At 56.7% G+C, this 15,257-nt stretch overlaps 1 protein-coding gene across 1 annotated transcript in view; it reads left to right on the plus strand.

The window, feature by feature from the left end:
* The window catches only part of LOC125686205 (telomerase protein component 1-like), a 59,850-nt gene that overhangs the window by 14,990 nt on the left and 29,603 nt on the right, over window positions 1–15,257 (plus strand). The window contains exon 5 of the mRNA XM_048929949.1: window positions 772–888. Within this exon, the coding sequence (XP_048785906.1) occupies window positions 772–888 (117 nt within the window). The remainder of the gene's footprint in view (window positions 1–771; window positions 889–15,257) is intronic.

The following is a 15,257-nucleotide window of genomic DNA, read 5'->3' on the forward strand; positions in this document are numbered from 1 at the left end:
TGGGGTCAGTGGGTGCAATGGGGTCTATGGGGTCAGTGGGGTCATTGGGGTCACTGAGGCATTGATGGCAATGGGGTCAGTGGGGAGATTAAGGTCAATGGGTTCAGTGGGGTCTATGGGGTCCGTGGGGACATTGGGGTCAGAGGGGACATTGGGGTCAGTGCTTTCTATGGGGTGAAAGGGGGCATTGGGGGCTTTGGGGTCAGTGGGGTCAGTGGGGATCTGGGGACAATGGGAGACATTGGGGACAATGGAGTCAATGGGGGACATTGGGGTCAATGGAGGACATTGGGGTCAGTGGGGTCAATGGGGCCGTGTCAATCAATATGGGGGCGTGGCCTGTCAGTGGAGGAGGCGGGGCCAAGGTGGGAGGCGGGGCTTCAAAGCGGAAGGGGCGTGGTTTGAAAAGGAAAAGGGGGCGGGGCATCGCTGAACAATGGGGTGTGATCTTTCTGGGGGGCGGGGCCTATGGGAAGAATGGGCGGGGCCACAGATGGGGGCGTGGCCTTGGGGTGGGGGGGGCGGGGCTACCGCAGGGCATGGTCTCAAATCCCAAGGGGGCGTGGCCAGATGGTGGGGGCGTGGTCTCACAGATGGGGGCGTGGCCTTTAGGAAAAGGGGGCGTGGTTTGGGGACGCTGGGGGCGTGGCCTCCGTTGAGGGCGTGGTCTAAAGGCGGTGGGGGCGGGGCTTCAATAAACGGCGGGTTATAAAGGAAATGGGGGCGTGGCCAGGAGGTGGGCGTGTCCCGAATCAGCCAATGGGGCGGCAGGGCGGTGCCAGAAGAGCTGCGCGGGATCTATGGGGCGGAGTCGGAAGAGGCGGCGGCCAAAATGGCGGCGCTGAAGGAGGAGCTGAAGGGGAACCCAGCAGTGGGAGCCGTCAGGAGGTGAGATGTGGGGCGGGGGGCTGTGGGGTCAGCAGAGCCCTATGGGGTCAGGATTGTCCTATGGGGTCAGCAGTGCCCTATGGGGTCAGCAGTGCCCTATGGGGTCAGCAGTGCCCTATGGGGTCAGGATCGTCCTATGGGGTCAGCATTGCTCTATGGGGTCAGGATGGCCCTATGGGGTCAGCAGAGCCCTATGGGGTCAGCAGTGCCCTATGGGGACAGCTGTGCCCTATGGGGTCAGCAGTGCCCTATGGGGTCAGGATTGTCCTATGGGGTCAGCAGTGCCCTATGGGGTCAGCAGTGCCCTATGGGGTCAGGATTGTCCTATGGGGTCAGCAGAGCCCTATGGGGTCAGCAGTGCCCTATGGGGTCAGGGTGCTCCTATGGGGTCAGCAGTGCTCTATGGGGTCAGGGTGCTCCTATGGGGTCAGCAGTGCTCTATGGGGCCAGCAATGGCGCTATGGGGTCAGCAGTGTCCTATGGGGTCAGCAGTGCCCTATGGGGTCAGGATTGCTCTATGGGGTCAGCAGTGCCCTATGGGGTCAGCTGTGCCCTATGGGGTCAGCAGTGCCCTATGGGGTCAGCTGTGCTCTATGGGGTCAGCAGAGCCCTATGGGGTCAGCAGTGCCCCTATGGGGTCAGCTGTGCCCTATGGGGTCAGCAGTGTCCTATGGGGTCAGCTGTGCTCTATGGGGTCAGCAGAGCCCTATGGGGTCAGGATTGTCCTATGGGGTCAGCAGTGCCCTATGGGGTCAGGGTGGGCCTATGGGGTCAGGATGGCCCTATGGGGTCAGGATTGTCCTATGGGGTCAGCAGTGCCCTATGGGGTCAGCAGAGCCCTATGGGGTCAGGATTGTCCTATGGGGTCAGGGTGGCCCTATGGGGTCAGCAGTGCCCTATGGGGTCAGGGTTGTCCTATGGGGTCAGCAGTGCTCTATGGGGCCAGCAATGGCGCTATGGGGTCAGCAGTGTCTATGGGGTCAGCAGTGCCCTATGGGGTCAGCAGTGCCCTATGGGGTCAGCTGTGCCGTATGGGGTCAGGATTGTCCTATGGGGTCAGCAATGGCACTATGGGGTCAGCTGTGCCCTATGGGGTCAGCAGTGTCTATGGGGTCAGCAGAGCCCTATGGGGTCAGCAGAGCCCTATGGGGTCAGGGTGCTCCTATGGGGTCAGCAGTGCTCTATGGGGCCAGCAATGGCACTATGGGGTCAGCAGTGCCCTATGGGGTCAGCAGTGCCCTATGGGGTCAGCTATGCCCTATGGGGTCAGGATTGTCCTGTGGGGTCAGCTGTGCTCTATGGGGTCAGCTGTGCCCTATGGGGTCAGGGTGCTCCTATGGGGTCAGCAGTGCCCTGTGGGGCCAGCAGAGCCCTATGGGGTCAGGATGGGCCCTATGGGTTCACTAATGGCGCTATGGGGTCAGCAGTGCCCTATGGGGTCAGCTGTGCCCTATGGGGTCAGGATGGCCCTATGGGGTCACCCATGGGGTCCTCAGTGTCCCATAGGGGTCAGCATTGTCCTATGGGGTCACCGATGTCCTGTGGGGTCACAAAGGTCCCCATTGACCCCACTGACCCCATTGACCCCATTGACCCCACTGACCTCAATGACCCCAATGACCCCATTGACCCCAATGACCCCATTGACGCCAATGACCCCAATGACCTCATTGACCCCATTGACCCCATTGACCCCATTGACCCCAATGACCCCACTGACCCCAAGGTCCCCATTGCCCCCCAAGAACCCCCTTGTCCCCACTGACCCCATAAACCACATGGATGGCACCATTACCCCCACTGACCCCACTGCCCCCATTGCCCCCCAAGGACCCCATTGACCTACTGACCCCATAGTCCCCAGTGACCCCTATGTCCCCACTGTCCCCACTGTCCTTGTTGTCCCCATTGACCCTACGTACCCCACTGACCCCACTGACCCCATTGCCCCTATTGACCCCATTGACCCCCGTTGACCCCATTGACCCCATTTGCCCCCATTGACCCCCATTGCCCCCATTGACCCCATTGTCCCCACTGACCCCAATTGTCCCCATAGACCCCAATGTCCCCATTGCCCCCCAAGGACCCCACTGACCCCATAGACCCCATTGATGTCCCCAATGTCCCCACTGACCCCATTGTCCCCACTGTCCCCATTGCCCCCACTGACCCCATTGCCCCCATTGACCCCATTGACCCCATAGACCCCAATGTCCCCATTGCTCCCCAAAGACCCCACTGACCCATAGACCCCATTGATGTCCCCACTGACCCCACTGACCCCATTGCCCCCATTGTCCCCATTGCCCCCATTGTCCCCATTGACCCCATTGACCCCCGTTGACCCCATTGTCCCCATAGACTCTAATGTCCCCATTGCCCCCCAAGGACCCCACTGACCCCATTGCCCCCATTGACCCCAATGCCCCCATTGCCCCCATTGCCCCCATTGTCCTCACTGACCCCATTGCCCCCATTGACCCCATTGACCCCATTGTCCCCATTGTCCCCATTGACCCCATTGACCCCCGTTGACCCCATTGCCCCCATAGACCCCAATGTCCCCATTGCCCCCCAAGGACCCCACTGACCTCATAGACCCCATTGATGTCCCCATTGTCCCCTCTGACCCCATTGTCCCCATTGCCCCCATTGACACCATTGACCCCATTGACCCCCGTTGACCCAATTGTCCCCATAGACCCCATTGTCCCCATTGCCCCCCAAGGACCCCACTGACCCCATAGACCCCATTGACCCCATTTGCCCCCATTGACCCCATTGTCCCCACAGACCCCATTGCCCCCATAGACCCCAATGTCCCCATTGCTCCCCAAGGACCCAACTGACCCCATTGTCCCCACTGTCCCCATTGTCCCCATTGTCCCCACTGACCCCATTGCCCCCATTGCCCCCATTGACCCCATTGCCCCCATTGCCCCCATTGTCCCCATTGCCCCCATTGCCCCCATTGCCCCCACTGACCCCACTGTCCCCACTGTCCCCACAGCTATCGGTGCGGTTGGGGGTCAGGTGGCCCCACAGCTCTGGAGGATTTTGTGGCCCAGGTGGTGGCCGACGTTTGGGACGTCCTGCAGCGGCACTTCCTGCACGTGGGTCACCCCATAGGCCCCACTCGTGTCCCCATTATCGGCCCCATAGACCCCAAAGTCCCCATTGATCCCAATAGCCCTGATTGTCCCCATAGACCCCATAGAGCCCAGTGTTCCCAGTGTCCCCCAGTGTCCCCATGCCCCACGCTGACCCCTGTGACCCCAAATGTCCCATATTGACCCCGATGCCCCCTATTGACCCCATTGACCCCATTGTCCCCATTGACCCCAGTGTCCCCCATTGACCCCACTGACCCCAATGTTCCTATTGACCCCAGTGTCCCCACAGAGCCCCACTGTCCCCCATTGACCCCATTGACCCCAATGTCCCCATAGACCCCAATATTCCCATAGACCCCAATGTCCCCCTTGTCCCCAGAGACCCCAATGTCCCCACAGACCCCAATGCCCCCCATTGACCCCACTGACCCCGATGCCCCTGATTGTCCCCATTGACCCCAATGTCCCCATAGACCTCAATGTCCCCCATTGATCCCAATATCTCCATGGACCCCAGTGTCCCCCATTGACCCCAATGTCTTCATTGACCCCAATGTCTCCCATTGACCCCATTGACCCCAACGTCCCCATAGACTCCAATGTCCTCATTGTCCCCAGTGACCCCAATGCCCCTGATTGTCCCCATTGACCCCAATGTCCCCATTGACCCCAATGTTCCCATTGACCCCAATGTCCCCATAGACCTCAGTGTCCCCATTGACCCCAATGACCCCATTGTCCCCAATGACCCCATTGACCCTAATGTCCCCACTGACCCTAATGTTCCCCATTGACCCCAATGCCCTCCATTGTCCCCGTTGACCCCAATGCCCTCCATTGTCCCCGTTGACCCCAATGCCCTCCATTGTCCCTGTTGACCCCAATATCCCCATTGACCCCAATGACCCCATTGACCCCATTGACCTCAATGCCCCTCATTGTCCCCATTGACCCCAATGTCCCCATAGACCCCAATGTCCCCAATGACCCCAATGTTCCCCATTGACCCCAATGCCCTCCATTGTCCCCGTTGACCCCAATATCCCCATAGACCCCAATGTTCCCATCGACCCCAATGTCCCCATTGACCCCAATGTCCCCCATTACCCCATTGACCCCAATGACCCCATTGACCCCAATGTCCCCATTGACCCCAATGCCCCCCATTGACCTCATAGACCCCAATATCCCCATTGACCCCATTGACCCCATTGACCCCATTGACCCCCCATTGTCCCCATTGACCCCATTGATCCCATTGACCCCAAATGTCCCCCATTGACCCCACTGTCCCCCATTGACCCCATTGACCCCATTGATCCCATTGACCCCAATGTCCCCATAGATCTGAATGCCCCCCATTGACCCCAATATCTCCATTGATCCCATTGACCGCATTGACCCCATTGACCCCATTGATCATAATGTCCCCATACACCCCAAATGTTCTCCATTGACCCCAATGTCCCCCAATATCCCCATTGACCCCAATGCCCCTCATTGACCCTAATGTCCCCATAGACCCCAATGTCCCCACTGACCCCCACCCCCCCACATCTCCCTCCAACCTTCCCCCCCCCTCCTTCCCCAAACCCCTCCAGTCCTCCAATCCGCCCTCCGTCCCCCAGGGGGCGCCGCCGTCCGTTCAGGATTCCTTCCTGGCTTCCCAGCATGCCCTGGGCCCCGTCGCCAGATCCCGATTGGTGGCGGCCACGGCTGCGGCCATCCGGAGGGGGGACGGCAACCGACTGCTGCTGACCGGGGAACCGGGAGTGGGGAGGACTGTCTTCATGGTGGGAGGGGCTAAGGGCCATATATGGGCATCGGGGGAGGGGCTTCAAGGGGCGCTTGTCCGTATATGGGCATGGTGGGAAGGGCAGGAAGGGAGCGGTGCCGTATATGGGCATGGGGGAGGGGCTAAAAGGAGAATATGTCCATATATGGGCGTGGGGGAGGGGCTTAAAGGGACTGGGTCCATATATGGGAATGGAGGTGGGGCTAAAAGGAGAATATGTCCATATTGGGAATGGAGGTGGGGCTTAAAGGGACTTTGTCCTTATATGGGCATGGGGGAGGGGCTTTAAAGGGGGCTGAGTCCATATATGGGCATAAGGGAGGGACTTAATGGGGTCTTTGTCCATATATGGGAATGTGGGAGGGGCTAAAAGGAGAATATATCCATATATGGGAATGAGATAGGGGGTTTAAAGGGGACTGGGTCCATATATGGGCATGGGGGAGGGGCTCAATGTGATTTGAGTCCTTATATGGGTGTGGGGGAGGGGCTTAATGGTGACCAAGCCCATATATGGGAATGGAGGAGGGGCTAAATGAGAACATGTCCTTATATGGGAATGGGGGAGGGGCTTAGAGTGGTTTGAGTTCTTATATGGGTGTGGGGGAGGGGCTTGAATTGGGACCAAGCCCATATATGGGAATGGGGGAGGGGCATAAAGGGGACTGGGTCCATATATGGGAATGGGGGAGGGGCTAAAAGTAGAATATGTCCATATATGGGAATGGGAGTGGGGCTAAAAGTGGGTAGAGGCCACTTAAAGCAGGCCATGTCCATATATGGGCATGAGGGGTGGGGCTTAAAGGGGCGTTTGTCCGTATATGGGCATGGGGAGAGGGCTGGAAGGGAGTGGTGCCATATATGGGCATGGGGGAGGGGCTAAAAGGGGACCAAGCCCATAAATGGGAATGGGGGAGGGGCTTAAAGGGGACTGGGTCCATATATGGGAATGGGGGAGGAGCTTAATGGGGACCAAGCTCATATATAGGAATAGGGGAGGGGGTTAAAGGGGACTGGGTCCATATATGGGAATGGGGGAGGGACTTAAAGGGGACCAAGCCCATAAATGGGAGTGGGGGGAGGGGCTAAAAGGAGAATATGTCCATATATGGGTATAGGGGAGGTGCTTAAAGGGGACTGGATCCATTTATGGGAATGGGGGAGGGGCTTAATGTGATTTGAGTCCTTATATGGGTGTCGGGGAGGGGCTTAAGCCCATAAATGGGAATGGGGGAGGGGCTTAAAGGAGAATATGTCCATATATGGGTATAGGGGAGGGGCTTAAAGGGACTGGATCCATTTATGGGAATGGGGGAGGGGCTTAATGTGATTTGAGTCCTTATATGGGTGTCGGGGAGGGGCTTAAGCCCATAAATGGGAATGGGGGAGGGGCTTAAAGGGGACTGGGTCCATATATGGGAATGGGGGAGGGGCTAAAAGTAGAATATGTCCATATATGGGAATGGGGGTGGGGCTAAAAGGAGAATATGTCCATATATGGGAATGAGGGAGGGGGTTCAAGGGGACTGGGTCCATATATGGGCATGGGGGAGGGGCTTAATGTGATTTCAGTCCTTATATGGGTGTGGGGGAGGGGCTTAATGCTGACCAAGCCCATGCATGGGAATGGAGGAGGGGCTAAATGAGAACATGTCCTTATATGGGAATGGGGGAGGGGTTTAGAGTGGTTTGAGTCCTTATATGGGTGTGGGGGAGGGGCTTAAAGGGGACTGGGTCCATATATGGGAATGGGGGAGGGGCTTAAAGGAGAAGGTGTCCATATATGGGCATGGGAGTGGGGCTAGAAGTGGGTAGAGGCCACTTAAAGCAGGCCGTGTCCATATATGGGCATGAGGGGTGGGGCTTAAAGGGGCGTTTGTCCGTATATGGGCATGGGGGGAGGGCTGGAAGGGAGTGGTGCCATATATGGGCATGGGGGAGGGGCTTAAAGGGGACCAAGGCCATAAATGGGAATGGGGGAGGGGCTTAAAGGGGACTGGGTCCATATATGGGAATGGGGGAGGGGCTTAATGGGGACCAAGCCAGATATATGGTCATAAGGGAGGGGCTTAAAGGGACCGGGTCCATATATGGGAATGGGGGTGGGGTAAAAGGAGAATATGTCCATATATGGGCATAGGGGAGGGGCTTAAATTGACCGGGTCCATATATGGGAATGGGGGTGGGGTAAAAGGAGAATATGTCCATATATGGGAATGGGGAGGGGCTTAATGTGGTTTGAGTCCTTATGTGGGTGTGGGGGAGGGGCTTAATGGGGACCAAGCCCATATATAGGAATAGGGGAGGGGCTTAATGGGGACTGGGTCCATATATGGGAATGGGGGAGGGGCTTAAAGGTGACTGGATCCATATTTGACATGGGGGAAGGGCTGGATGGGAGTGGTGCCGTATATGGAAGTGGGGGAGGAGCTTAATGTGGTTTGAGTCCATATACGGGCATGGGGGAGGGCCTTAAAGGGGACAGGTTCATATATGGGCATGGGGGAGGGATTAAAGGAGAGTATGTCCATATATGGGAATGGGGGAGGGGCTTAAAGGGGAATGGGTCCATAGATGGGCATGGGGGAGGGACTTAATGGGGGGTCTTTGTCCATATATGGGAATAGGGGAGGGGCTTAAAAGAGACAGTGTTCATATGTGGGCAGGGGGGTGGGATTTAAAGGGGGCTGAGTCCATATATGGGCACAGGGGAGGGGCCAGAAGGGAGTGATACCATATATGGGGTTGGGGGAGGAGTTTAAAGGGGACTGGGTCCATATATGGGCATGGGGGAGGGGCTTAAAGGGAGTGATACCATATATGGGGATGGGGGAGGAGTTTAAAGGGGATTGTGCTCATATATGGGCAGGGGGGGAGGGGCTTAGAGGGGACTGAGTCCATTTATGGGCATGGGGGGAGGGGCTTAAAGGATTGTGACCATATATGGGCATGGGGGAGGGGCCTGAAGGGGACTGGGTCCATATATGGGCATGGAGGAGGGGCCTTAGAGGGGGATGATCCCATATACGGGTATGGGGGAGGGGCTTGTGACCATATATGGGCATGTAGGCGGGGCTATGAGGGTCCATATGGGCAGGGATAAAGCAGCCATTGGCCCATATATGTCCCTAACCCCGCCCACAGGCAGCCCTGATTGGTGCCCTGCAGCAAGACCCGCCCCCTTCCGCCTCCAAGCCCCTCCCCCCGTGCCTGGTAGCCTATCACTTCGCATCCGCCCGCCCCGACCAATCAGATGCCAGGGTGGCCCTCGCTCAACTCTGCGCCCGATTGGAGGAGCTGCTGGGCAAGGCAAGCCACGCCCCTTCGGAAGGATCCACCTATCAGTGAGCGCCACCCCTCCCCTTTAGCCCCGCCCACAACGGCGGCCGGCTCCGCCCACCCATTTGTGCCCCGTGAGCAGGGAGCTGAGGCCACGCCTCCTGGCGCTCTTGGCCACGCCCCCTCCGAAGGGGCGGCGCCTGGCGCTGCTGATTGACGACGCCCACTTCCTGCACGTGGGCGGGACCGAGCGATCTGATTGGCTGCCGCCGGCCGTACATCCGGTGAGGGGGGGGGGGGGGGGGGGGGCTTAACGGGGAGGGGGTCTGGGGGGGGGGGGGGGAGAATTTTAGGGGATTTTGGGGGGATTTGGGGCATTTTGGGGGGTTTGGGGGATTTTGGGGGGTTTTATGGGGTTTCAGGAGCATCTTAGGGGGATTCTTTGGGATTTTGGGGGCATTTGGGGAGATTTCTGTGGATATTTGAGGATTTGAGGGGAATTTGGGGTTTTTGGGGGGGATTTGGGGGGATTTTGTGGGGATTTGGGGGCATTTTGGGCCATTTTGGGGGATTTGGGGTTTTTGGGGGGGGGGATTTGGGGGATTTTGGGGGGATTTTATGGGGTTTTGTGGGGATTTTTGTGGATATTTGAGGATTTGGGGGGCTTGGGATTTTGGGGGGGGGGGTTTTGGGAGAATTTTAGGGGATTTTTTGGGTTTTACGGGTTTTCTTGGGGGATTATGGAGGATTTCGGGGGATTTTCAAAGATATTTGAGGATCTGAGGGGAATTTGGGGTTTTTTGGGGGGAATTTGGGGGAATTTTGTGGGGTTCTGGGGGGATTTTGGGGCATTTTGGGCCATTTTGGGGTTTTTGGGGGGGATTTGGGGGAAATTCTGGGGGATTTGGGGTTTTTATGGGGTTTTAGGGGGATTCAGGGGTATTTTAGGGGATTTTGGGGGCATTTTTGGGGCATTTTGGAAGACATTTGAGGATCTGAGGGGAATTTGGGTTTTTTTGGGGGGGATTTGAGGGCATTTTGGCAGATTTTGGGTATTTTGGGGGGGGGATTTATGGGGATTTATGGGGATATTGGAGCATTTAGGTGAAATTCTGGGGGATTTGGGGGATTTTGGGGGTTTTCTGGGGTTTCAGGAGCATTTTTGGGGGATTCTTTGGGATTTTGGGGGCATTTGGGGGGATTGTGGAGGATTTTGTGGGATTTTTTGGACATTTTTGGAGATTTTTGGAGATATTTGAGGATTTGAGTTGAATTTGGGGTTTTTGGGGGGGATTTTGGGGATTTTGGGGGGATTTTGTGGGGTTATGGGGGGATTTTGGGGCATTTTGGCAGATTTTGGGTATTTTGGTGGGGGGAATTTTGGGGATTTTGGGGATATTTGAGAATTAAGGGGGAATTCTGGGGGATTTGGGGGGATTTTGGGGAATCTGAGGGGAATTTGGGGTTGTTTGGGGTTTTTTGGGGGATTTTGTGGGGTTCTGGGGGGATTTTGGGGCATTTTGGCGGATTTTGGGTATTTTTTGTGGAGATTTTAGGGGGATTTTGGGGGATTTTTGTGGATATTTGAGGATTTGGGGGGATGGGGGGATTTTGGGGGGGGTTTGGGGAGATTTTAGGGGATTTTGTGGGTTTTCAGGAGTTTTATGGGGTTACAGGGGGATTTGAGGGGATTTTATGGGATTTTGGGGGCATTTTTGGGGCATTTTTGAAGATATTTGAGGATCTGAGGGGAATTTGGGGTTTTTAGGGGGGATTTGGGGGGATTTTGTGGGGTTATGGGGAGATTTTGGGGTATTTTTGGGGATTTTGGGGGATATTTGAGCAAATAGGGGAAATTCTGGGGGATTTTGGGGGTTTTATGAGGTTTCAGGGGGATTTTCGGGAGATTTGGGGGGATTTTGTGGGATTTGGGTTTTTTTGGGGGGTGGTTTTTAGGGTTTTCTTGGGGGATTTTGGGGGATATTGGAGCATTTAGGGGAAATTCTGGGGGATTTGGGGGATTTTGAGGGTTTTATGGGGTTTCAGGGGGATTTTAGGGGATTTATGGGAGATGGAGGGGAATTTTGGGGGGATTTGGGGTTTTTTGGGGTGATATTTGAGGATTTTGTTGGATTTCGGGGCATTTGGGGGCATTTGGGAGGAATTTTATGGGATTTCCTGGCTTTTTGGTGTTACGAGGGGGATTTGGGGGTGGATTTTGGGGGGATTTTGGGGGATTTCTGAGGTTTTTGTGTAAATTTTGGGGCATTTCTGTGGATTTCTGTGGATTTTTGGGGATCCTTTGGCACCCGGTCGGATTTTCAGGGGATTTTTGGGGTTTTTTGCCGTGAATTTTGGGCCCCGTTTTGCGTCATTAAGCGGCACCAACAGCAGCTCGATGAATCCCGGCTCCTGATTGGCTGCCGCTAAGCCCGCCCCTTTTCTCCTTACAGCGCGTCTCATTGGTGCTCAGCGCCCCGGCCACGACAAGCCCCGCCCATTTCCCGGAAGTAGGCGGGGCTTGGACGCCCCTCCCCCTCCGCCCGCTTCCCCCCCCTGAGCGCGCCGATCTCCTGGGGGCGGAGCTTCGCCGTTGGGGGCGGAGCTTGGAGCGGCGCTACGTGAGTGGCCGAGCCCTTTTTGACCATTTGCATAAGCCACGCCCCCTACCCCCCAATGCCTTCTCTTCCGCCGCCATCTTGGGGGCGGGGCTTGACGCACGCTCCTCCCGACCAATAGGTGAGCGCCGTGCTGGGGAAGGGCGGGGCCAAGCTGCCGCTGTATCAGCGCCTCCTATTGGCCGAGCTGAGAGCCTTCGCCCGCTATGAGGATGTAAGCCACGCCCACTTCTGGCACACGTGGGGACCCCATAAAACCCCATAGCGACCCATAGGGACCCATAGCGACCCATAGCGACCCATAGGGACCCATAGAGCCCCATAGAGACCCATAGAGACCCATAGAGACCCATAGAGACCCATAGAGACCCATAGAGACCCATAGGGAACCATAGAGACCCATACTACCCCATAGAATGCAGGGAGCCCCACAGAGTACCATAGGAACCCCATAGAGACCCCATAGAGACCCATAGTGACCCCATAGAGACCCATAGACACCATAGAGAACCATAGAGACCCCATAGAGCCCCATAGAGCTCCATAGAGACCCATAGAGACCCCGTAGAGCCCATAGGGACCCATAGGAACCCAAAGAGACCCACAGAGCCCCAATAGAGACCCATAGGGACCCATAGAGAATCATAGAGCCCCATAGAGGCCCCATAGAGACCCCATAGAGCCCCATAGAGACCCATAGAGACCCATAGAGCCCCATAGAGCCCCATAGAGACCCATAGAACCCCATAGACCCCATGGAGACCCCATAGAACCCATAGAGCCCCATAGGGACCCATAGGGACCCCATAGAGACCCCATAGAGCCCCATAGAGACCCATAGAACCCCATAGACCCCATGGAGACCCCATAGAACCCATAGAGCCCCATAGGGACCCATAGGGACCCCATAGAGACCCCATAGAGACCCATAGAGACCCATAGAACCGCATAGACCCCATAGAGACCCCACAGTTGCACCCTCAGTCACTCCCCCCCCCTATCCTGGAAGTGCTGACCTTAGCTCCGCCCCCCATCCCGGAAGTGCTACCCTTAGCCACGCCCCTAATCCCGGAAGTGTCACCGTTAGCCACGCTCCCCCATCCCCCAATCCGGAAGTGCTGCACTTTCCCTTCCCCACCCCCATCCCTGAAGTGCCATCCTTAGCCCCGCCCCCAATACCGGAAGTGCTGCAACCTTAGCCACGCCCCCCCACACCCAATCCGGAAGTGCTGAGCTTTTTTCCCACCGCACCCCCATCCCGGAAGTGCTGACCTTTGCCCCGCCCCCCAGCTTCCAGAAGTGCTGCACATTTCCCAACCCCCATTCCTGAAGTGCTGACCTTAGCTCCGCCCCCCATCCCGGAAGTGCCACCCTTAACCACGACCCCATCCCGGAAGTGCCGACCATAGCCCCGACCCCAATACCGGAAGTGCAGCACCCTTAGCCGCGCCCCCCACCCCCCAATCCGGAAGTGCTGCACTTTCCCCACCCCACCCCCATCCCGGAAGTGGTGACCTTTGCCCCGCCCCCCAGCTTCCGGAAGTGCTGCTCACAGCCCCGCCCACCGTCCCCCGCCCTGCTGCAGCGGATCCTTCACCGATTGGCTGCTCGCCACGGCCCCGCCCTCTCGCTCTCATTGGCCGCCCTCAGCGTCGCCCCTTATGGTAAGCCCCGCCCTCTTCATTTCCATATGCAAATCAACCACCCCAGGGGGAAAATCCTGCTTTTGACCAAAAACCTGCGGAATTTTGGGTCAGTTTTTCTCTTTCTTCTCCCCCCAAATGGCCACAATTCATATATTATTATCATTATCATATATTTGCATATAACACCATCATATGATGCGCACCAGACTCTCGCTAATTAGCATAACTTTGCGTACAACCCCTCTCCCACGGCGTCTGGCAGACGCCGCCTTTGCTTTCTGGTGCTCATTAGCATGCATTTGCATCCCGGCGCAGGATTGGAGGAGGCGCAGCTGCTGCAGCTGCTGGGGGCGGAGCCTCGGCTGAGGGGCGGAGCCAAAACCACGTGGGAGGAAACCCTGCGGGCCCTGCGCCGAGCCAAGATGGCCGCCGAGATGTGGGGGCTGCTGAGGGACCTGCGATGGTGGGGGGCTGGGGGGCCTTAAACCCCATAGGCACCCCATAAAACCCCATAGGGACCCCATAGGGACCCATAGCGACCCAATAGGGACCCATAGGGACCCCATAAAAACCCCATAGGGACCCCATAAACCCCATAGGGACCCATAGGGACCCATAGCGACCCCATAAACCCCATATGAACCTATAGGGAACCCATAGAGACCCATAGCAACCTATAGGGACCCCATAAAACCCCATAAACCACATAGGGACCCATAGGGACGAATAGGAACCCCATAAACCCCATAGGGACCCATAGGGACCCCATAGGGACCCATAACGACCTATAGGGACCCATAGGGACCCCATAAACCCCATAGGGACCCCATAGGGACTCCATAGGGACCCATAGGGACCCCATAAAAACCCCATAGGGACCCCATAAATCCCATAGGAACCCATAGGGAACCCATAAACCCCATAGGGACCCATAAGGACCCATAGCGACCTATAGGGACCCATAGGGACCCCATAAAAACCCCATAGGGACCCATAGGGACCCATAGCGACCTATAGGGACCCCATAAAACCCCATAGAGTCCCCATAGGGACCCATAGGGACAAATAGGAACCCCATAGGGACCCCATAGGGACCCCATAAACCCCATAGGGACCCCATAAAAACCCCATAGGGACCCCATAAACCCCATAGGAACCCATAGGGAACCCATAAACCCCATAGGGACCCATAAGGACCCATAGCGACCTATAGGGACCCATAGGGACCCCATAAAAACCCCATAGGGACCCATAGGGACCCATAGCGACCTATAGGGACCCCATAAAACCCCACAGAGTCCCCATAGGGACCCATAGGGACAAATAGGAACCCCATAGGGACCCCATAGGGACCCCATAAACCCCATAGGGACCCCATAAAAACCCCATAGGGACCCCATAAAAACCCCATAGGGACCCATAGGGACCCATAAAAACCCGATAGGGACCCCATAAATCCCATAGGGACACATAGAGCCCCATAGAGACCCCATAGGGACCCCATAAACGCCATAGGGACCCATAGGGACCCATAGGGACCCCAAAAACCCCACAGGGACCCATAAGGACCCCATAAAAACCCCATAGGGACCCCATAAACCCCATAGGGACCCATAGACACGCCATAAACCCCATAGGAAATCATAGGGACGAATAGGAACCCCATAAACCCCATAAGGAGCCATGGGGACCCATAGGGACCCATAAAACCCCATAGGGACCCATAGGGACCCCATAGAAACCCCATAAACCCCATAGGGACCCATAGGGACCCCATAAAAACACCATATGGACCCCATAAACCCCATAGGGACCCATAGGGACCCCAAAAACCCCATAGGAACTCATAGGGACCACAAAAAACCCCATAGGGACCCATAGGGACCCCATAAACCCCATAGGGACCCACAGGGAC

Source organism: Lagopus muta, chromosome 33 (assembly GCF_023343835.1).
Source record: "Lagopus muta isolate bLagMut1 chromosome 33, bLagMut1 primary, whole genome shotgun sequence".
Lineage (NCBI taxonomy): Eukaryota > Metazoa > Chordata > Aves > Galliformes > Phasianidae > Lagopus > Lagopus muta.